The sequence below is a fragment of the Dipodomys merriami genome, unplaced genomic scaffold (genome assembly GCF_024711535.1).
Source record: "Dipodomys merriami isolate MVZ:Mamm:240054 unplaced genomic scaffold, mDipMer1.0.p SCAF_17, whole genome shotgun sequence".
NCBI lineage: Eukaryota > Metazoa > Chordata > Mammalia > Rodentia > Heteromyidae > Dipodomys > Dipodomys merriami.
The window spans coordinates 9470580-9494599 of record NW_027203048.1 but is presented as its reverse complement, the minus strand read 5'-3'; the positions used below and the strand labels follow the sequence as shown (position 1 = coordinate 9494599).

General features: G+C 48.2%; 1 protein-coding gene and 1 pseudogene across 1 annotated transcript; both read right to left on the bottom strand.

Annotated features, from left to right (window-relative positions):
• Positions 1 to 229: 229 nt before the first annotated feature.
• On the bottom strand, positions 230 to 24011 carry Slc35f6 (solute carrier family 35 member F6). The gene is made up of 6 exons (XM_070025188.1): positions 23852 to 24011; positions 12627 to 12699; positions 11755 to 11926; positions 11233 to 11445; positions 10443 to 10553; positions 230 to 8610 (listed from the first exon to the last, which is right to left on the bottom strand). Exons 1-6 carry the CDS (start codon positions 23926 to 23928, stop codon positions 8141 to 8143), a joined length of 1116 nt encoding a protein of 371 aa, XP_069881289.1. The 5' UTR covers positions 23929 to 24011; the 3' UTR covers positions 230 to 8140.
• LOC138829052 (DNA replication complex GINS protein PSF2 pseudogene) lies at positions 15670 to 18401 on the bottom strand (annotated as a pseudogene).
• Positions 24012 to 24020: the final 9 nt, after the last annotated feature.

Genomic DNA, 24020 nt, shown 5'->3' with positions numbered 1-24020 from the left:
GGGCTTCAGGAGGTGATTAGTTCTCTGTCCTGATGTTTATCCATTAAGGAATTCACACCTTGAAGGGTTTGGGGGCTGAGCTTTGTTAGAAAAGGCAAAACTTTATGATTCTTGGTCTCCAGAGGTAAGTAGCTTTTCCCTACACCTCCCAGCCAAGATGTTCTGCTCAAACAGCCTAGGTGAGCTTGAACTAAAATGTATGAGGCAAAAAAATAAATAAAAATAAAAATTTCCACTAAATTGAGTTTATTATGGGCCCAGGGCACCTGGAGAACATCTTGGCCTGGAAACGGATGGCAAAAGATACATAGTTTCAAAAGAAATTGCAACAAGAAACAAAACATCCTGCTTCTATCCTTCCATGCTTCTCAAGTTAATTACCTTGGAGAGAGGCACTTCAGGGCATGGACCTGATTGAGAATTCACAAGCAAAAAAGCATTGAAGGAACTGATCAATAAATGTAACATTCCAAACACCTAATAGTGTGGAAAAGCCACATCCAAATTAAGATTAGTCTGTTGTACTGTGCCTCATCTGCATAGAGGCAACCAATCAGAGAACAGCCCTGTGTATAACCAACCCCCTTCCCCAGACTCAGCTGATTTAGAGACATCAGGTGAAAATGTTCTATCAAGATACTTCTGAATAAAGTTTATCACACTAACACTTCCTCTGTGTGTGTACACTTTGTGAGACAAGAATCCAAGAAGACAATTGTAGGAGCAGTCACCAGTAAAACTGCAACACTAACCACGGTTGACTGCTAGTATTCTCACTGCTAAGAGATTCAAAAGGAACCACAAAGGTTCTAACTCAAAGGAGCTGCCCAGTGAGAAGAGCCAAGGAAATCCCTATCAATTCATTCTACTTTAGACAGCCCTTTGTTCAAAAACAAATACCAAAAGAAGCCGAAGTTCATAAGAAATAGGAATGGCTCCCTATGAAGTAGTAGGTGGATGGAGACAGAGGAGGGAATAGTGTTTATGGACGTATACATTTTTATGTATCTTTTTTTTCAGTGTGGTGCATGTTAGGCAATCACTCTAACACGGAGACAAATCTTCTGCCCTCCTATTATTTATTGTACTAGGCTTGAACTCAGGGCCTGGAGCTCCCTCAGCTTGCATGGTTGGCAGGTACTTTTTCACTTGAGCCACAACTTCTAGCCTGGCTTTTTGGATCTTATGTTGGCGGTGGAGTTTAGTAGACTTTTTTTTTTTTTTTGGTCTGGGCAGATTTTGAACTGTGATCCTACAGATCTCAGCTTCATAAGTGACTAGGATTAGAGGTGTAGGCCACTGGTGCCAGGCTAAATTTTGATTTTTGATCCAGTTGAATTGGTAACCTGTTTTACAAATGAAATGAAATAAATTTTTAAATGGGTTGAGGAAGTTGAAGGAAAATACTAAACCTCCTTGGAGTGCCAGAAGATTTGAATGGAAAATGATAGATCCTGGGGCAATGGGTAGCCCAATATAGGAGAAAGAGAAGGAAGATTAGTTGTTGTGCCATCATGTCTGAGAGACCTCAGCAAAGTCCTGATGGAACTATTCCAAGGTCTTCTTGAAAAGCAAAATTAGAGTTTAGAAGAGACATACCTGAGTTTTCTTGCAGGCTCTGAACCTGAAATTCTAGTGCAATTCTAGCATCCTTGCTGCAATTCTAGCATCCTTGATTTTTTTTTTTTTGTTCCTGTCCTGGGGTTTGAACTCAGGGACTTAGGACTGTCTCTGAGCTTTCTGGTTCAAGGTGAGTGCTCTACCATTTGAACCAAAGCTTTACTTCTGGCTTTTTTTTTTGGGGGGGGGAGTAATTTATTGGAGATAAGAATCTCACAAACTTTCCTTCTCCAGGCTGGCTTTGAACCTTTATCCTCAGAGCTCAGCCTTCTGAGTAACTGGGTACAGGGCATGAACTACCGATGCCTAGCTTATCCATGATTTTTATAAGATTCTTTGGCATACCTGTGTTTAAGGCCATATCCACAGAGATGAAAATGAAAACTAGAAGAGAAATTGAAACATAAAATGGAAATAGATTCTGTCTTGGGTGACCTAGCAGCCCACTCTGCTGTCTTGGATGAATGCAATGTCCTTTCTGACTCAGGAGAATCTAGATGGTTCCTAGTAAATATGTTTCTCCTGGCTCCCCAGCCAGCCTTTGCACAATGGTTCACAACTTCTGTTCTGCTTGGCAAATGAATGACAGAGAAATGAGAGATGAAAATGGTCAGGGCAATTAATTCTGCTGGTTTCTGGGCCTGAAGACAAGCAGAGCTCCAGAAACTCATCTGACCCTGGATTTTTGGAGGAGATTTTGTGGTAACTTTAGCTCCATGCAAGCCATAAAATGAAGTCTCCTACTTTCTGCCAGTGGTTTGCAGGCATGTCTCTTCAGAGCTGTCTATAGGGAAGTGAATGGCTTTCTGTTCTGTCTTGCTTCTCCCCCATGACTTATTGCTGGTACTGGCACTATGTCTGTGGCCTCTTGGCTTTGTACACACAACCCTTAAGGAGACCTAGAAGAAGAAGAGGATGATAATGCGAGGTGTCAGAATTCAGAAGAGGCCTGATAAGAACAAGAAAAATAGATTCTTTCCATTCAATGACTGCTCAGACTGCCACCCTCGGGGCTAAAGAAAGCACTGCCCCCTCTGAATTCTTATTCTCTCTGATTGCCTTTATCTTTTAACCAATATCCCATTTTGGTTTGCTATCTTCTGTCCAGCCTCCCACAATCCAATCTATTTCCCCCTAATGATTATAGAGGTCTTCTATGAATCTTCATCCTTCCTTTTCTGTTACGTTCTTGGAAATGTCCTTATTAGTTAACCTGAGCTCATTTTTTTGTGTGTGTGTGTGGGGGTCTGTCATAGGGCTCGAACTATGGGCCTGGGTGCTATCAGCTCAAGGGGAGTACTCTACCACTTGAGCCACAGTGCTACTTCCAGTTTTCTGGGGGTTAATTGGAAATAAGAGTCTCATAGACTTTCCTGTCCTGGCTGGCTTTCAACAGCAATCCTCAGATATCAGCCGCCTGAGTTGCTAGGATTACAGGTGTGAGCCACCAGTGCCAGGCTTTCATTGTGTGTGTGTGAGTGATGAGGCTTGAACTCAGCCTGGTCACTATCCCTAAGCTCTTCTGCTCAAGGCTAGTGCTCTAACACTTTGAGCTATAGCACCACTTCTGGGTTTTTTGGTGGTTAATTGAAGAGTCTCATGGACTTTCCTCCCAGGGCTGGCTTTGAACCTCGATCCTCAGATCTCAGCTTCCTCTGCAACTAGGATTATAGGCATTAGCCACCAGCAACTGGTGTTGAGCTTCTTTTTTTTTTTGTCGGTCGTGGGCTTGAACTCTGGGCCTGGGCGCTGTCCCTCAGCTCTTCAGCTCAAGGCGAGCGCTCTACCACTTGAGCTACAGCGCTACTTCTGGTTTTCTGGTGGTTTATTGGAGATAGGAGTCTCACGGTCTCTCCTGCCCGGGCTGGCTTTGAACCGCGATCCTCAGATCTCAGCCTCCTGAGTGGCTAGGATTACAGGCGTGAGCCACCAGCGCCCAGCAGCTTTTTTTTTTTTTTTAAAGCTTTACTTCCTGTTTATTGTTGCCTGCTGTTTTTCATTTCTCTCTTAAAACTTAAGAAGGGAAACTATGTTTCCTCTGAAACCTGAGTGACAGGAAATTTGGGGGACTGCTTTTGTGTGTTTTGGATTCATCACTGGCAAGTCTTTTTTTTTTAATCAGTCATGGGGCTTGAACCCTGGGCCTAGGCGCTGTCCCTGAGCTCTTCAGCTCAAGGCAAGCACTCTACCATTTGAGCTACAGAGCCACTTCCGGTTATCTGGTAGTTAATTGGAGGTAAGAGTCTCACAGACTTTCCTGACCAGGCTGGCTTTGAACTGCGATCCTCAGGTCTCAGCCTCCTGAGTAGCTAGGATTACAGGCATGAGCCACTGGTGCCAGCCATCATTGGTAAGTCTTGATGGTGTGGGGATCCTTACTCTTCTACAGCCATTGACGGGATGATTGGGGGATGGAAATGATGTCCCAGTAAGTAGAGAGGCTGGGGTGTGGTGTATGGTGTGGTGTATGTGTGTGTGTTGGTAAGCCAGCAGCTGGAGGACATAGACAGTGAGGAGGTAGGCACAACATTTTACTGGATGGAGCAGATTGAAGGAGCTGAGCCTGGGTTCTGGGACGGGTGGTGGTGGTAGTGGTGGTGATGACTCTTTCCTACTAAGGCTAACAGCAAGAAAACAAGGAGTATATGAAGAATTCCACCAACAGAAATTCTCCCCTTCACCTTGAGGATGATAATGCATCTGACACAGCAGGGACAGCAAGATGTGGCTTGATATTCCAGCACAGGGGACAATTCCAGGTTAGTCTAAGGCTTGGAACTAACTTCCATCTGCTCTAGCCCTCCAGTTGGCGTGGGCCCACTCAACTGAATTTTTAGTTGATCACCTGCCCTCTTTTTCCTGTTTTTTTTCTTTTTCTTTTTTTTTTTGGGGGGGGGGGTCCGGTCGTGGGGCCTGAACTCTGGGCCTGGGCACGGTCCCTCAGCTCTTCAGCTCAAGGCTAGCGATCTACCACTTGAGCCACAGCACCACTTCTTTTTGCTTATGTGGTGCTGAGGAATCGAACCCAGGGCCTCAGGCATGCAAGGCAAGCGCTCTACCATTGAGCCACCTTCCCAGCCCCTTTTTCCTGTTTGATCTTTTTTGGTTTGTCTATCTGCAGTGCTAGGGACCAAACTCAGGGCCTTGCTGATGCTAGCTCACTGCACCACAGAGCTGTATTCCTAGCTAAAGTGATACTTAATGACTACAGCAAAATTCAAAACCAGAATCTCTGCACTTAATGGGAGGAAGCACGTTGATAGCTAATTTATAAGGCTATCTATGAAAACCCGTGCATTCAACTGGTTGAGAGCACATTGAACACCTGTTATGAAAGGAACCAGAGGTGAGTGGAGGCTTAAGGTGTGGCTCCCTATCCTCTTCAGTTTGGGGAAAACATGCCATATACATGTCATATACACATATATATCCTATATTCCAGTATAGAGTACGGAGCTAATCAGAGTTAACATGTTCTTTTCTAAGTACTTCAGATAGAATTAACTCATCTAATCCTCTCAACAACCCTGAGGTAACACATATGTCTGTTTTACAAATAAGGAAAACAAGGCCCCAGGTAGTCAATCAGGTAGGAAGTAGGTGAGTCAGGACTTGAACCTACCATCTGGCTGTAGAGTCTATGCATCCGTGGTGGAATGGAATGGGCAAGGAAATCTACTATGCCTGTAACTGGCTGTGACTGTGGAGAAATTCCTTCCACTCTTTGCACTCTAGGGTCTTCATCTGAATGAGTGGGGGAGTAGGAAATCTTTACGCATTTAGATGATACTCCCACATGCCCTCTTGTGCCTCTGCCACTAAAAAAGAAACGAAGCAAGGAAGTCCAATACTGCCAACTTTTCATTTCTTCTTTAAAAAATAAAGTACAAACAATATTTTTATGCAAGGCAACTGTCACATTGTCTCCACCATCCTCCACAAATGACCATTACTTCCTTCTGGTTCTTGGCATTTTTTTTGTTGTTGTTGGTGGTGGGGTTTTTTTTGGGTCCGGTCGTGGGGCCTGAACTCTGGGCCTGGGCGCTGTCCCTCAACTCTTCAGCTCAAGGCTAGTGCTCTACCACTTGAGCCACAGCGACACTTCCGGCTTTTTTCTTTTTTGCTTATGTGGTTCTGAGGAATCGAACCCAGGGCCTCAGGCATGCAAGGCAAGTGCTCTATCACTGTGCCACCTTCCCAGCCCCCAACTTGGCATTTTTGTGTGTGTGTTTTGTTTTTTGTTGGTCGTAGGGCTTGAACTCTGGGCTTGGGTGCTGTCTCTGAGCTCTTCAGCTCAAGGCCAGCCACAGAGCCACTTCTGGTTTTCTGGTGGTTTATTATAGATAAGAGTCTCATGGACTTCCCTGCCTGGGCTGGCTTTGAATCATGATCCTCGTATCTCAGCCTCCTGAGTAGCTAGGATTACAGGTGTGAGCCACCAGCACCTGGCCTGGTTCTTGTTTCCAGACAGATTCTCAATATATGGTCGAGGCTGGCCTCAAACTCATCTCCTGACTGCTGGGATTGCCAGCATGCACTGCCATACATAGCTTTCTTTTGCACTCTAGTAGAGGGGAGAGGTCCCTCTCTTGACACCCTGTAATAACCCATTGGAATCAAACGCAACTTGAGGTCTCCCTCTTCAAAGGCCTCCTTCCCACACATTCTACTTTAAGGAAGGTATTAGGTGTCTTATGACTGAGCTGTTGCTCAATCAATCCAGTGAGCAAAACTGGAATTAAGGCTGCCAGTGCCCTGCCATTCTAGATGTCGCTTCTCCATATCAGGGTGAGGGCACAAGCCATAGAGCCAGCTACAGAAACACATCCTGAAAATTCCAGAGGCCCAAATGGTAGGTGGAGCTCCAGGTCTGGAATGAGTCAAACCTGAGCTCCAGGAGGAAGGCACTGAGCCGCCTTCTCCAGGCCTTGTTTTTTCTATCCACCTCTGAAGCTATTATGGGAAAAAGAAAGCACCTCACCCAATGCCCAAGATGCTGGAGTCACTCTTAAGTGAAAGAATGGTGGCAAATCCATTATCCCGGAGGCTTTGTGAAGTCAGGAGCCAGAGGTGTTTTAGGTCTCATCCAGCAGTCATGAAGCTGCCTAGATTGGGAGGGTCTTCCAGATTCTCAGCCAGAGCTGATCGTAGCAGACCCCTCTTTTCAACCAACCTGTAACTCTGTGTCTATCTTCTCACGTTTAAAACAACAGAAGTTCAGCTGGGTGCCAGTGGCTCAGGAGAATGAGATGAGGATTGTGGTTCAAAGTCAGTCCAGGCAGGAAAGTTCATGAGACTCTTATCTCCAACTAACCAACAACAACAAAAAAAGCTAGAAGTGGAGCTGTGACTCACATGGGATAGCACTAGCTTTGAGAAAAAACGTAAGGGATAGAGCCCAGGCCCCGAGTTCAAGCCTCAGGACATGCATTAAAAAAAAGTTCTGCCAGTCATCTTAATGCTTGCTTGTAATCCTAGCAGCTGGGAGGCAGGAGGTATGAGTTTGAAGCCAGCTGGCTACCATGTCTCAAAACGTAAGACAGAAAGAGAAGAGAGATGAAGAGGAGAGAGAGAAGAGAGAAGAGAACAGAAAGAGTAGAAAGGAGAGAGAGATTCATAGAAAGATGATTCCAGGATGCCTGGAACTCCGTTTACAGTCTCTCAGGCAGGGAGGTCTTGCGAATGAGGATGATACTATGAGCATGAGGAGGGAGGCTTACAGAGCTGCTCTTCTTTTCTCACATGGGTCACAACCAGAGGCACACAGAATGCTGGATTGGAAGGTATCCAGACCATAGTATGGTCTCATATGTTCCAGAGCAGACAGATGGAAGACACATGGAGTTTGCAGGGGAGTCTGGGAGGACAGCCAGGTCTTCTGCCAGGTTTACGGAATATCTTCTAGGTTTTAGAAAATACAATGACTGCCGTGTGCCGTGCCTCCTACCTGAAATTCTAGCTACTCAGGAGGCTAAGACCTGGAAGAACACAGCTTGAAGCCAAACCAGGCAGAAAAGTTCAAGAGACTATCTCCAATTAACCTGCAAAAAGATGCCATACTGGAAGCTTGGCTCAAGTGGTAGTGCAAGCCAGGAGTAAGGAAGCTCAGAACTAGTACAAGACCCTGAGTTCAAGTCCTGGTACTGAAAATAAAAAAAACAAACCAACCAGTGGTTAGCTCTGGTTTAAATCTGCACACTGATTCAATGACTTTTCTTCTGGAAGCTTATAGTTCATAAACTAGATAATCTATCATGGCAGTCTAGTTTATGATTCAGACATATTAGGATTGTAGAGCTGAGGGGAGTCACTATGCACAGGCTTGTGGGGGCTGGGTCCCACACCTGTGGTCCCTGGGGACAAAAAAGGACCTGGGTGTTATCTTCTCTGACAGCAGCTGCCCTGGGAGGAGGGCAGTAAGCGGGAGCAGGGTGAGGCCTTGGGGATGGGGCACTAAAGCCCACCAGTCCTCATGGCCTCAGCCTTCAGGCGAAGGAGCAGCAGAGGCCCAAAGGGAGGCTCAGCTGGCTTCATTGATGGGAGTCCGGCTGTCACCCAGCAGTCTCTCATGTTCACCCTCTTGGGTGGGGCGCCAGCCCCTGGACAGGCAGGATAGCAGTGGGCGGTGCAGCCCATTGTAGAGGGCAGTGCCGGTGAGGAGGATGAGGAAGCCAAGGATCTGCAGTGGGTGGAAGGTCTCCCAGCCCAGTGCCAGGCTCACGGCCCAGATGACCACGGTGCGCAAGCTGTCCAGCACCATGCGGGTAGTGGCGCTCATTTCCTTGGTGACGCTGATGCCGGCAAAGTTGAAGAAGGCAATGCTGCTGATGTTGCCCAGCAATGCCACAGCGATTAGAGGTTGCCGGCCCACCTGGCAGAAGGCATCCAGAGCGTCCTCCAGCGTCCCTTGAGGGTTTCCACTGAAGGAGCCAGCGGGGATGTAGTACATGGGGACCAGGCACAAGGAGAGGATCACGAAGCCAAAGAAGCCTGGGGGAGTGAAGAAGCTAGTCAACGTCTACCCCGCCCCCCTCCTCACAGCACAGCCCGCAGGCCCAGCATCTTTGACCTCAGGCTACTCTTGACTGGTATCCACAATCTACTTGGGATCCATCCTCTACCTCTCCAGGACCCTTGGGCCTGAGCAATGGACTCTGACTGTTCTCTCTACCTCAACCAGAAGCTTTTTGTTGTTATTGTTGTTGTTGGTGGTGTTGGGGCTTGAACACAAGACCTTGTGCTCTTCACTTATTAGTTTTTCACAGAAGGCTAGCCCTCTACCACTTGGGCCATAACTCCAGTTTCATAAGTGGCTCATTACTTTCTTTTTTAATTGGAGATTAAGAGTCTCTCACATTTGTCTGCCTGGGCTGGCTTTGAACCATGATCCTCAGGTCTTAGCCTCCTGAGTATCTAGGATTAAAGGCATGAGCCATCACTTTCTGACTTAGAAGTTTTTGACTGGATCACAAGTAGGCAATACATTTTAGGTTGTGACCTAGTATAGCGTGCATTCACTCCCAAGACAACAGTTACCCTTACAATGTACCATACTTGCTCACATTTAAATTCTGTGCTTCAGGAAAAAGCAAAAAGAAACCCCCCAAACCCCACAGCCCTGCTGGTTCCAGCTCACTGCATTGTTTTCACCAAGTAGGAAAACAGCTCTCTAGTCCAGCACATGGCTGGTCTGAGATAAGAAGTCTGTGCTAGGATGTAAGTCAATACACTGTTTCACACAGTTCTGCTAGAAGAAGAAAATGAATGGCAACCAGGGGTTGGTGGATCATATCTATTACCTTAGTTATGCAGGAAGCTAAGATCTGAGAAATGAGGCTTGATGGAAGCCAGCCAGGAAGGACAATTCTAAGAGACTCTTATCTCTGATTAAGCTGCAAAAAAAGCCAAGGGAGAGCATGTGGCCTAGAGTTCAAATCCCAGTAATAGCACCAAAACCTGGTGCTCACGCTTATAATCCTAGCAACTCGGGAGGCTGAGATCTGAAGACCACAGTTCAAAGCCAGCCCGGGCAGGAAAATCTGTGATCTCCAATTAAGTAATTAATTAATCTCCAATTAATCACAGAAAAAGCTGGACGAAGTGCTGAAGAGAGTGCTAGCCTTAAGCAAAAGGAGCGTAGGGACAGTGCCCAGGTCAAGGTCAAGGTCAAGGCCCAGGACCAGCAAAAAAAAAAAAAAAGTAAATAAAAGGGAGCGGACTTGTTTTATTTACGTTCAGTTGCCAGTCTCTGTTTACTGGGTCAGATACAATCTCTAACAGGTACTTGTCTCTGGGCCACTCTGGCAGCACAGCTGTAATCTATATTGCTAATCCTTTATTTTTCAAGCAAAATTTTGATGGTTGCTTGCCTAGTAACAACCTTCATTGGCTCCTCTTGTTACCTAGTTTAAGTCTACTTACCTAAGGTTCTCCATCAAACTTCATTCCTCATTATTTCCCCACAGCAAGCCTATACTGTATATTATTTCTATTTTGCTCCCCAGGCTTTTGGTTCTGTTTTGAGGTCCCTCCTTTCCATTCTTGCCTGTTGGAAATGTGGCTCTGACATCACTTTCAAGACATCACTTGAAGACATTACTTGAACGTTAGTGGTCCAAGCCCAGTGTACTGCCTGGCCCTTGCCACCTGCTGCCTCCCCAGCCTGACCTACCAGCTGTCAGGACCTGTCAGCTCCTATTTGGGAAAAAAGGAAGGTGTGGATTGGACAGTTTAACTTCCTGTAGGGCTGCTAGCACCTGCCCTGTGTGTGGCCGATACAGTTCACACCCCTTGCTGCCCCTGGTCCCTGTGACAAGATGTACCTTCAGTGCCCACTGCCCGAAGTGGGTGCACGTTGTGTTTGTAGATGAACTTCTCCTCAAGCACCATCTGGATGGCAACGATGATCTGGGCCATGATGATCAACAGGTCCCCTGAGGAAAGGAGGTCCAGGTGAAACCAGGGCTGCACTATGAATAGGGGTTGGTGACAGGAAGGCCCCAGGAACACAAGAACTGCCAGCTTATAACTTTTTGGGATACCACATGGCAGTTACAATTCCATTCCCTGGCTCCCTGGCCTGAGGGGCAGGTGGAGGCTCCAGAAGGTCTAGCGACCTGTGTGGACTGGAGAGTTGCGCAACTGGCCAAGCAGGTCGTGTAAAGAGCAACAGGCTTAAAACAAGCCATCTCTGGCTTAATCTTGACTGAGTGACCGAGGGCAGTCATCCCATTATAAAGTGGTTCCTTTGGGAAGGCTACTGTGATGGGGAACACACAGACCTGAGCTCGAGGCTAGGCCTGAGGCAAGTGCTCCATAATGTTCTTCCCACCTCTTACCCAGACCAGCAATTTGCATGTACATTTATGAATCACAACACCAAACAGCCTCTTCCTTGGACCTTCCATTCTTTACCTACTCTTCTCATGCTGTGCCTCTTCTTTGGCCATCATGCCCCTCTTTGCTCTCCCTTACTTTCTCCATCCCTTTAAGAACAGGTGTGTGCCCTTATCCTGTACTACATAGGGCAGAGGTTGTCTAAATCTATGGGACAAATCTGGGCAAGATCCCTAGGGAGGGGACAGGACAGGACAGGCAGCCTGGGATACCTACCTGTGATCACTTCACTGAGCTTGTGCTGACTGTCGTCCTTGCTCAGAAGGTCAGCCAGGCCCACGACAACTAGACCTGCGATAGTGGCCAGGATACCCAGCCACTGGCTTGGTGCCAGCCTCCTGCCCAAGAAAGCCACTGAAAACAGGCCGGTAAAGATGATCACAGCACCTCGTAACATCTGGAAGCTGGAGGCACTGGTCATGTTCAGGGCTAGGAGAGGAAAGACAGGATAGTTAGGTTTGGAGGGCAAAGGCTGGCTGCTACTGAGGGCTCTGCAGGACTGAAGACAAATTCAGCACACAGGAAACCTGTGTGTGTGTGTGTGTGGTGTGTGTGACAAATCCAGCACACAGGAAACCTCTGTGTGTGTGTGTGTGTGTGTGTGTGTGTGTGTGTGTGCGCGTGTGTGCACGTGTGCGTGGTGGCTCCATGTGCAGTGTCTGTGGGGGGATGGTTTCAATGGTGGCCCTTTCATGCATCGGCCTCATTGGCCCTTGTTCAGCCTGGCTGGCTACTTACCCACATACATGAGGCTGGTCCCTGTCATGTCACAGAGGGCTGGGGGCAGGAAAATAAGGGAATTGAAGGGTTGCTGAACGTCCACATTGGAGTCTGACTGCCCTGTGGATCTGCACCGGAGCAGGAAGAAGGCAGCGAGACAGGAGAACTCTCCCAGGAACATGCCCACAGCCTGCAGGCACAAGAAGCCCCCCCATTCCATGCTGAAGGGATCCTGGGATCATCCTTAGCAGTACTGTTTGTTAATGAAACCTTTCTTCAGACCATAACTCACCCAGAACCCTGACATGTTAAACACACAAAAGCAGAGCTGCAGTAGAAGGCCAGATAGTCTCCTGGATCTGCCCAGAAGCCTCCAAACCATTCCAGTGGAAGCTCTAAGGGGGTGTGACCCTGTGTGAAGACCCCCATTTAGGCCAACTTCTCACCATGGTCCACATGAAGAAACTGAGGCTCAGAGAGGTTCAAAGTCTCATGAAAGGTTACAAAGAAGGTGATGGCTGATGGGGAAATCTGTTTTTGCAAACTCCAGTCCAGTAAAAGTGTATCTTTTATTGATGGGATCTGCCCCACCCTGCTGGAGGTCTGGTCTCAAGGTGGATGGAGAATAGGCCTTTGCTGCTGGGGCTGGCACTTTCTGCATGCCTTATGATTAGTGGGGGCAGATTCCCAGCTAGGACTTGTGCAGACAGGCCTCCCCTATGTCCATGGCCCTTTTCCAAGGGCACTCTCAGATCCCTTGACTTTGTTCTGGGAGAAAGGCGGACAGTTTTTCTGGGATCAAGGCATCTCTGTCCCTAAGCTAGAAAGCAGCCTAATGTCAGGGTCCCTGTGTGAGCTTTGGGAGACAGGTGGGAGAGCAGGGCCAGTACCTGGAGGAAGGGGTGCTTGAAGGGGTGCTCCTTGCTCCCTCCGCAGCCCTCTGCTGTGAAGTTGTCTGCCCACCTGCATCAGAGAGAGGGAAGGTCAGCCTGGCAGCACACAACAGGTGCTCTGTTTTGCCTGGTTTTAGAGCCCGAGCCCCAGCCCTGTTCCTTCTCAGAAGGTCCAGTCTCTATGATGTGGAGTCAGTATGTTCTGTTTTCTTTTTTTAGTGTATGTGTATGCTGGTCCTAGGGCTTAAACTCTGAGTCTCGTGTTTTCCCTTGGCCTTTTCTGCTCAGAGGTAATGCTCTACCACTTGCACCACAACTCTAGCTCCTTGTTTTATTTTTGAGATAGGGTTCCATAATGTAACTGGGCTGGCTTTGAACTTGTGGTGTTCCTATTTCTCAGAGATAGGTATGTACCAGCACTTCTGGCAGCAAATTTTTTTTGGGGGGTCATGGGGCTTGAACTCTGGGCTTGGGAGTTGTCCCTGCGCTCTTTAGCTCAAGGTGAGTGCTCTACCGCTTGAGCCACCATGCCACTTCTGGTTTTCTAGTGGTTTATTGGAGATAAGATTCTCATGGACTTTCCTCCCCGGGCTGGCTTTGAACGGTGATCCTCATATCTCAGCTTCCTGAGTAGCTAGGATTACAGGCGTAAGCCACCAGCACCCAGCTAGCAAATTTACTTTTAAATGTTTAATAACTTTGTTTCAACTTAATTGGCTTCTGAAATCTCTGGTCTTTTATTTGTATACACTTAAAAACATTACTCTAAAAAAATTACTCTAAAAGAACCATAGGTCACACCAGCCTGCCAAAAGGACCAATGGCCCAGTGTTAAAAGCTTCCGGCCTAGCCCAGAGCTGATGGCTCATGCCTGTAATCACAGAGACTCAGGAGGCTGAGATCTGATTGTGGTTTTAAGCCGGCTGGGACAAAATAGTCCATGACATTCTTATTTCCAGTCAACTAGCAAAAAGCCAGAAGTAGAGCTGTGGTTCAATGGTAGAGTGCCTGCCTTGAGTTCACACACACACACACACACACACACGCACACACACACACGCGCGCGCGCGCATTACCTCTGGTTATCTCTAGGGCCAGAGATGACTGCCAGGTTGTTTTCAGAGACTGAATGGCCCTTCTAATGCTGACTTTAAAGCAGGTGGCGATGCACTGCAGTCATGAAGCAACAGGCCAGTGACAACTGCAGCAGATGGCCAGATCTGCAGCACTGGGCCCCACACAGCCCAGAACTCTTCAGAGGACACCACTTCCCGTAGCTCCACTGGTCATTCCAAATCATCTGTTACCTGGCATGAAAGCTCCTCTCCTCAATTTCACTTTTGCTGACTATTCTGTCTCCAGAATTGTAGTACAATTTTTCATTTAAAGACCTTTTGGACATTTGGAGATTTTCTGACTTTATTATTCTTGTTCCTATCTAAACGGTCCCAGCTTTTGCTAGTCTTTTGCTCTTCAGGCTGCTGACTTCTGGAAATGCTCTGGAAGATTATGACCTGAGCCTCAGATGAGATTTGACTTGGACACTGGCAAGAAAATGGTGGTTCCCTTGCAATGGACATCATGGGTCAGCTCACACAGCTCTACTGCACTAGCCATGTCACCTGACGACTCGTCAACACACATCTAGAGCTGTTTGCTTTGGGCCAGGATCTGCTCCCACCATAGCACCTTGTACCAGCCAGTGGATGGGTTTAAAGTGCAAGACTTTGGATTTTTTTTTTCCAGTGTTGGGGATTGAACCCAGGGCCTGTGTATCCTAGGCAGGCTCTCTAACACTATAACCCCAGCTCAAGGCATTCCTTTGTGAAACACCTCCTTGAAATGTCTTGCCAGGACTGGGTGCCAGTGGCTCATGTCTGTAATCCTAGATACTCAGGAGGCTGAGATCCAGAGATGTGGCTTGAAGCCATCCCAGGGATTCAAGGAGCTTCTGTCTCCAAAATAACCAGCAAAAAGCTGGGCTAGAGGCATGACTCAAGTGGTGAGTGCCAGGTGAGAAAGCCAGCTGAACCAATGGAAGGCCTTGAGTTCAAACCCCATTACTGAAAGACAAAAAAATATAGACTGTCTTGCTAGAGCAACCATGTGATGGTACACTGCCCATGCTGCTGTCTTACCTGAAACAAGCTCTAGCTCCTAAAGTAAATGGGAATGGGATTAAGGAAAGAAGTTCTGACATGACTACTTAGGTCACAGACAGAACCCTGGACCCCTGTACAGGCCAGAGTGCCAGGCAGTAACCAGTCCTAGTACAACAGAGCAAAGAAGGTGTACACTACTGGACATAACCTTCTAATTTCCAGGGCCTGATCTCTCATTCTGGCCTTTGGGTCTTCACGCAGGACAGGACATGGGACATGGACAGGTGTCCCAGTCAACAAGTATGGGTTGCCAGGCAGGCCTGCTTCAAACCCAGGCTTGGCAGAAAAAATCCCTTGCGATGGCCCTGGAAGAGTCAATGGAGTAAAAGGGAGAAGGAAGCGTGAAGGAGTCAAACTTTATGGAGGGCATGGGGCCTACTGCCTCCAGAAAGCCATAGTCACACAGGAACTAGCAGGGTTGGACAAGGGAGGTGCTGCCCAGTCCAGGAAAGTCCCTCAGGAGCTTTGGGACAAGGACCTGTCTTCTTTAGGGGGTATGGCAGGAATAGAAGCCTGTTTTTTTTTTTTTTTTATACCATCACTGTGGTGTCACAGCTAGACCACAGGCTGGCAGCTCAAGAAGTCTCTCCTGATCTAATAGGACAACAGCAAAACTCATCCTGGGCCACTGTCTGTGCAGCTGATGGCTGTGGTCTATTCTGGTTCCACATTCATTGTGGTTTGAGCGAGCTTAGCAGCCAGTCCTATACTCTCAGTCCCTGCTCTGGGTATACTACTATAATGAACCAACCTTTTTTGGAGAACGAGGGCTGGTTGCATTTTTATTAGATACACATTAATCAGGCCAACATCACCAGCTACTTCACCTGCCATTCTGTGTGAGCAACCTGCACATCTACACTTAGTCCAAGAAATGAGAATCAAGAAGGGACAAGGGCCCTAGCACTCACCACTCCTGCTGTATCTGTTCCTGAATTCAATATGCATGACATCCAGGAGAACTTACTTTTCTGAACCCCAAAGGAAAAGCTGGCTTCTAGAATTACCTGGGGAAATGAGAACTCAGGAGCTGAGTTTGAGGACTAACCACAAACCAGTATTAAAAATCAATTCTTTGTACCATTACATGTTCTTCACATATCTGGAAATATTTCCACTGGCTCCCTAGCATCACAAAAAGAAGTCTCCAGGACTCCAGAAACATGAGTATCTTTTCCAAGTCCTGAGCACTCGTACATCACCCAGAAAGTCTGCCAGCAGGTACCAGGCTTCTAGAAGTCACATTCTGAAGGCTGCAGGTTTGTGCGGAGCCTGTACATGTGACTGAGTGCTTGTATGAGGAAAGCCACTCTAGTGTTAATCTCCATCAAGGTCAGGTTATACAGCTTGGTGTGTGCCTCCTGCTGCTGCATAAAGCTGTCAGCAGATACCCAGAGCTTGGCCATGCATGGGGTCTCTCAGATCCTTGAGGAGGGTCTGGATTGCCTCTGCTTTGGTGAGGTTGTCTGAAGTGTGATTCAACAGGAGTTTAGTGAGCTCCATGTAGTAAGGGCTGGGCATGTGGGTAAATGTTTCCTCCTTTCCTTCATGATCCTTTGGCTTCTGCCACCTTTTCACATCATTCCAGGCTGGAGGCAGCATGCAGCGTTTCTGCCTCTATTTTAGGTTGACAGCCAGCCACAATGGCATGTCCATGGGAAGGCCCCCCAGCCAGTGAGGTAGATCTTGTCCAAATTGAAATTAGGGATGGTGGTAACCAACTCTTTCTTGGCCAGAAACTACCTCAGCCATGACAGTCTCAGCGGCCGGTGAGGGAACTGAGTCTCCACAAGAAAACCAGGTGTCTGGGGCTGGGAAGGTGGCTCAGTGGTAGAGCGCTTGCCTCACATGCTTGAGGCCCTGGGTTCGATTCCTCAGCACCACATAAGCAAAAAGAAAAAAGCCAGAAGTGGCGCTGTGGCTCAAGTGGTAGAGCACTAGCCTTGAGCTGAAGAGCTGAGGGACAACGCCCAGGCCCAGAGTTCAGGCCCCACGACCGGACCCCCCCCCCCAAAAAAAAAGAAAAAGAAAACCAGGTGTCTGGGAAGAAATGCCCACTTCAGAACCATTTTTGTTGAGCAAATGAGAGTTTCAGATCCCACCCAGGAATGCAATAGGGCTGAGGCCCAGAGGCTGCATCTTCAGGAGTCTGAGGTGCCCCTGATGGGGACCAAGTTGAGCCAGAGGTGAGACTTGGCTGGGGGGGGGGGGTCAGAAGGGAGTTTCTGCTTCAGGGTGGGGTACTTCATAGGAAGATGACTGCCAGCTCAGCTGAGCTCCCTTCTCCCCATCAAAGGGGTAGGTGTCTTGGCTTTCCCCACCATGCAGGTCTGTTGGGACAGGCCTCGCTGGCTGCCTTCCCGCTAGGGAAATGCAATCTCTTTGTATCTAAGAGCCCAGCAGACTTGGGGACTAGGTGTCAGCATGAAAGGACACCTTGCTCAGAGTTATTTCTTCTTGTCAGGGAGCGACACTCAGGCCTACAGGTACCCCAGGATGTGCATCAGGCTTTGGTTCACTGTGCAGGCTTAGGACTTGGGGTCTTACAACCAAGAATCAAAATTCAGCTTCTGTTTGAGAAGAGCCATGACACCCATGCAGGGCGGCACACTTCGTGTTTACCAATGCTTCAGAGACACTCTTCATTGAGTACTGCCTTGGTTCCTGGTCTGTGTTGGACACAACCTGTGGGCTGTCCTGGATAAGCCTTCAAAGATGCACCATTTCAGAGGGGAACTCCAAGGTTCAGGGTGTAGACAGCTGCTTAGATCTATTCATTTAACACTCTGCAGCCCTGGGGTCAGAAAAGCAGCAGAAGCTGGGTATAGTGGTTCGCCCTTCTATTCCTCCCTACATGGGAGAGAGTGATCAGGAGAACGGCAGCTGAAGGCCTGGCAAGGCAAAAGTTTGCAAGACCCCACCTAAACCAATAAAAATGTGGATTGGTGGCATGTACTTGTCATCCTTGCTATGCAGAAAATGAAAATAGGACTGTGGTCCACGTCAGCCTAGACATAAATACCAGACCTTATTTGAAAAATAACTGAAGTAAAGTCCCAGTTCAAACTCCAGTATTGAAGAAAAAAAAGCAACAGAGTATCTGGCAAGTTCAGTCTTGCACTGCACGTGACATAGTGTATATTGACTTTTAGACAACAGTACTAAAATACCTGGGACAGGACAGCGATTCAGGAGGATAGAACTCTTTTTTGAGCATTTTTCCTTTTTTCTCATGCAGCAGATGCCACCTCTCCATGTATTGGGGTAAGTGTAGCCCCAACTTTGTCCCAGCCTGCAAGCTCCTGAGCCAGCCCAGGAATGTTCATTCTCTAGAACCCGCGCTGCTGGCTGAGATAGAGGCGGCTATTGTCCTTGCACTTCCACAGCCACAAAATGAGGAACCAGAAAAAAAAAAATCAGCCATTATCTCCTGAACCTCCTTGACAAATGACCAACCCAGGACTGGGGTTAGTTTGAGGGGCTAGGGCTTATCAGGTGCTCAACCAGGGCTAGGCACCAGGAACAGCAAGCATTCCATGCCTTTTTCCTATCACCTTCTTGCACCAGACTCTGCTTACTGCCTTACTGAGGCATTCTCTGTAGACTCCATATTCTGGGAGACAGGCTGAAGCCCAAGATGACAGTTATCTGCTGGCATGAGGCTAGCTTCTTTCAACATTCCTGGAGTGTAGGCAGGCAGACAATCTTGCTGGGTGGTGAGTCATCCCCAGCAGGCCCTAACCACACTCAAAAGCTCAGCATTCTGGGTGGTATGTGTCCATGTATGACCAGGGTCTGATGCAGAGACGGAGGAAGTAGCTAATGTATCTAGGCTGCTTAGTTATGCGTCCTGCTGCATCTCTGTATTTCCTTTCCCCAACTAGTCAAGCCAGTGAGTCAGCTTCAAGGTCTCTCCAATTCTGGGGTGTTTAGCAGTTATTATAGCTTATGAGAGGACAAATATCAATTATATTTCTCATCTCCACAGATGAGAAAATCCTCCTCAGCAGATTGTACAGTGCCTGGGAAGAAGGCAGTGTCCAAATTATCATGCCCATTTTACAGATGGAGAGACTGAGGCTCAGAGAGGCCGGGTGACTCATCTCATCCCACAGCTTCCAAGCCTCATGCTATTTCCCTTTTACTGCACTGCCTTAGCCTTCTTGCAGCTGGCCCTGTAATCTCTTTGAAGCAAACCATGGAACCTGAGGGTGGGGGCAAAAGTTGGACGAGGCATGGAAAGGACAGTGAGAGCTTCTTTAACAGAGAGGCCTGGTACCAGGCAGGCTCCCTGGCCCAGGAATAAAGGGGTATCAGGCCTATATGCCCTCCATTGCCTAGAAGGCCCTATGGCCTGCACAAAGTCAGAAGGGAATTGCACCTAACTTAGGTATCTCCTTAATCCTACACCAATGCAGAACCTCCTAGCCAGGAGTGTGATGTGGTCATGCTGGGGTCTCAGACAAGGGATGAGGAAGGGTATTTGATTCAGGAGAATGGGGCTCTGAAAGTCTGGCATCAGTCTGGCAGAAAAAAAAGGTCTCAAGTCGATGATCAACAGCCATGGAAAAGAGAAGCAGCTACTTCCCAGCCAGTGGCAAAGGGCTAGCCCAGACTGGTAGCTTTTCTTCTCATGGGCATGTGACCCTCTCCCCACAGCCTTCTATAACCTGCTGAGTAAGCAGTGGAGAGTAGATCTGTGGTCATCCCTTCCTCATCCCCTGCTCTGAGTCTTCCTGAGACTCCAAGGTGACTTACATTATACTCCTGCTGCTCAAGACACTGCCTGAGCAGTAGGCTGATGTCAAGATTCCTGGGTCCAAGCACAGATTCAAGGGGAGAGCACCCTGAGGACTGGAGGGGAGCATGGCACCTTCTGGACACACGTTGGCCTATCCAGTATTGGGGAGATGAAAGGAGGTAGGGCTTTGGGGTGCTACAGTCCTAAAAAAAGGGTGGGACTATGTGGAGCACATGGGCAGCAAAGATGGCGCTGAGAGGGGGTTGAGTGGGGAGAGCCTAATTTACTGTAGAGCACATGGGCAGCCAAGATGGCGCTGGGAGAGAGTAGAGTGGGCAGAGCCCAATTGATCTGCCGATCAGTGCCTAACCAGTCCGTGAAGGCTCAGGTGAATGATAGGGTGTGACCTTGACAGTGATTGGTTCCTCTTCCTCCCTTGCCATGCCACCCGCCCTTTTTGTCTTTAAAAGGGGCTGCTCTGTTAATAAACGAGTTTTCTACCTGCTGGATTTGGCTCCCTGCTGTGTCTGATTGTCTCCCAGGCTGAGGGAGGCTGGGGAGCGCCGCACTTATCTTTCCTCAGACCCTGTCCGTCTTTTGTGGGACGGACAAAGACCCAACAGGACTATAGTCCCCAAGACTTGGTTGCTAGTAGCCCCCATCTCCTTATCAGCAAACTGGGCCACAAAATAAATTTCTTGTGGAGCCTCCCCTGTGAATTGTGGAGATTAGACTGGATGATTTCTAACAGTTATAAAACACCCATAAGTTGGACATGACGGTTCAGGAGAATGGTGAGTTTAAAGCCAGCCTAGGCTACATAGTAAGAACCTGTCTCAAAGGAAAAACAAATAAATAAACAGATGCCCCCAAATGACTGGAGAAACCCCTAGCCTCTTTCCCATTGGCACTTGACAGCATGAATTCTACTTGGGGTGTAGTACTGTGGTAGAAACTTGCCTAGTATGAGTGAGGTCTTAGATTTGCCCCAAGCACCATAAAAAAAAATAAATAAGGAACATATGCTTGAGCCAGGCATGGTAATACACGCTGGTAATGCCAGCACTTAAGAGGCTGGGTCAACAGAAGGATCATGTGTTCAAACATAGCAAGATCTGGTCTTTAAAAAAATAAATCATGGGGGCTGGGAAGGTGGCTCAGTGATAGAGCGCTTGCCTTGCATGCATGAGGCCCTGGCTTTGATTCCTCAGCACCACATAAGCAAAAAGAAAAAAGCCAGAAGTGGCGCTGTGGCTCAAGTGGTAGAGTGCTAGCCTTGAGCTGAAATGCTGAGGGACAGCGCCCAGGCCCAGAGTTCAGGGCCCATGACCGGACTCAAAAAAAAAATAAATAAATAAATCATGGATTTAGAGTCAGGCTATGTTGTTTCAAATAGAATGTCTAGCACCTGGTAGGTGAGTTGAACTTGGTAATGAACTTAATCTTTTTATAATTCAATTGGCTTATCCAGGGAAAATGAACTTGTCTACCTAGCTGGGTGGTTGTGCCAATTTTGGGCTCACACAGAAGGTAGCCAGAGCAGAGCCTGGCATGTGGTAGACTGGGTGCTCTCTAGGTACTGGCTGCAATGCCAACTGTGATCACATGCTGTCCCACACCTGATGGAAACTGCAGGCCAGTAGTGCCTTTCCAATCATAGTTAGATCAGGGTGTCTATGCTGCTCGCCTGCGTTCTTTCTCTAAGAGCATCCTTCTCATGGTCTGGATATTTTAATTTTCACTTTTGATGGTACTAGAGGATTGAATGCAAGGCCTTAACACATGCTATGCAAGCACTTAAGCCACACCCCTAGTCCTTTTTTTTTTTTTTTTTGGTTGGTCATGAGGCTTGAACTCTGGGCTTGGGCGCTTGTGCTGTCTCTACCTCTTGAGCCACAGTGCCACAGTGCCACTTCCAGCTTTCTAATGGTTAATCAGAGTTAAGAGTCTCATGGACTTTCCTGCCCAGGCTGGCTTTGAACCGTAATCCTCAGATCTCAGCCTCTTGAGTAGCCAGGATTACAGGCGTGAGCTACCAGCGCCCAGCTTTTGTTTTGTTTTTGAGATAGGGTCTTACCAGCTTTGCCTGGGCTGGCTTCAACTTCTCAATTCTCCTGCATCCACCTCCTGAAGACATGGGATTACATGTTATCATGCTTGGCCTACGTTTGGCTTGAGAGTATTGTTTAGGATCCAACTCTGGAGCCTGTCTCAGGATGGGAGGTTCCAAGAGGCCCCATACTAGGCTATAGGGCAGAGGACAGAACCAAAGGTTAGGCTTCTCACCTGAGAGCCTTCTTCCTGACTCACAGATAGTCTCTGATCTGGAGCCTTCTGGATTTGAGGAGTCCCTCAGTTCCAGTTTGGAGTTTTTAAAGGAAAGAGCTGAGTTAGTAGTTTACCCCAGAAATAAGTGACCATTTGGACTCTCTCAGAAGACAGCAACCTCTGCAGACTTACAGTTACTCTCTCTCCTGAGTGCTTAACCAGGCCTTGGGTTGTTGGATAGCTGAACCCAGTTCAGATCAGTTCAGATCCTGACTTGAGATGAGGGCCCTTGGTTAGGGACTCCTTTATAACCAAGGGCTCAGCACAAGGAGTAACCTCCAGGTGACCAGCAGTTCTCTCCACAAGTCATAGCTAGTCAGAGGGAAATGCAAGACAGGAGAGCCATACCCAGAGCGCCAAGGACTGTGCCTTCCTTCAGGGGATGGTGGACATTGTGTACACATCTGTTTCCTCCATCTGAGATTCTAAGCATCTCAAAGGCAGGAACCTCCTCTTGGTCACTTTGCCTCTTTTTCTTCCATATATTCTAGATACTTTAAAACCATGTGATGAGGTGAATACTGTCTCCCGGGCTCTCCTTTGAAGCACCTCACATCACTGACCAAGTATGCTAGACACATATGTCTCAGATGTGAGTAAGAAATGGCCTTGTCTCTCAGCAGGCTGGCAAGTAAGTTCCTCAAAGTGCAGAGATGGATAAAAATAAATAAATAAATAACCCCAGAGCTGGTGGCTCAACCTGTAATCCTAGCTACTCAGGAGACTGAAATCTGAGGATTGCAGTTCAAAGTCAGCCTGGGCAGGAAAGTATGTGAGACTTCGTCTCCAATTAACCACCAGAAAACCAGAAGTGGCGCTGTGGCTCAAGTGGTAGAGCACTAGCCTTGAGCTGAAGAGCTCAGGGACAGCGTCTAGGCCCAGAGTTCAAGCTCCACAACTGACCAAAAACAAAACAAAACAAAAAACAAACAATAACAACCTGGGTGCCTATGGCCCAGTGCAAAAGGTTAGCTTCCACAAGTTACCACACTGAAGCCTGGTAGGGCCCAGACAGAAGCGAGGCCTGGCCAGAAGAGGACACTGTCCACTGTCTGTGCGCACTGGGAATCAGTTTGGCCAAGGGTCAGTCTCAGGGCACTGCTGGGGCTGTTGATAGTGAATGGAAAGGGAAGGAAAGCCCTGCAGAGGTGGAGCTGGAGAAACTAACAAAAGACACAATGACAGAAAGGAGGCTATGCCCAGTGCCTCAGCCTCCTGAGTAGGCTGGCTCACTGTACAAGGTGTGTCCTCATTGTCACCCCTAAGCCCCAGAGCTGAAGAACTTACTTGTCCTCACTGTGTGGGTTAAGAATCCTTCTCTTCTCCCAGAAGGAAACTCCAGCCTGCCTCTACTTTACCTGCCCCACTGACACCTTCCAGGTTCCCTCATCTGCTAGTGGGATTCCCTGTTCAAAGGACTCTTCAAGTGACTCACATAGCTTCCTTCAGACCACTTTCAACATGTCCCTTCCCAGCTCAATATCCTCTCTGGTGCTGGTGACAAGCCACCTTCAAGCTGGCCTTTCTGTTCCCTGCCTCCATGTCTCAGCCATACAGACAATCTGATTCATCCAAAGTCAGATGTGGTGGTGCATGCCTGTAATCCCTGCTCTGAGGGCCAGAGTTATTGAGACTCTATCTTAAAAACAATGACATAAGGCGGGGCAGCTGAGGACGTAGCTCAAGTGATCCTGGGTTTAGTTCCCAGTACCTTTTTTTTTTTTTTTTTTTAAGAATCCAACCTAAGAATCAAAATGTAATTCGAATCCCTCCTCTCCAGGGCCGCCCCACGTCTCATGCATTGATCACTAGGCCCACCCAGCTGGGCCCCACAGCGGCCGGGATGCCCACGCCCTGGGAAGGAAACTGAGGCCTCGCGCCCCTTCGGGTGGTCCATAAACTGAATCAAGACAGAGCCCGCCAATGGGCGAGCCCAGGGAAGCCAGAAAACAGAGCGGAGGGGCGCCCGCGGGCCCCGTCCGGACACTCACTTGGCCGACAGCGTGTTGATGGAGCCAGTGATGAGCATGAGCCCGGCCAGGAACAGCTGGTACTTGGTCCAGGCCATGGTGGTCCATGCACGGCCCGCGGGAGTCCGCAAAACCCTGTCTAGGGTCAATCCGGGTGGGAAGGGGGCGAGGGCGGGGTCTCTGTTTCAAG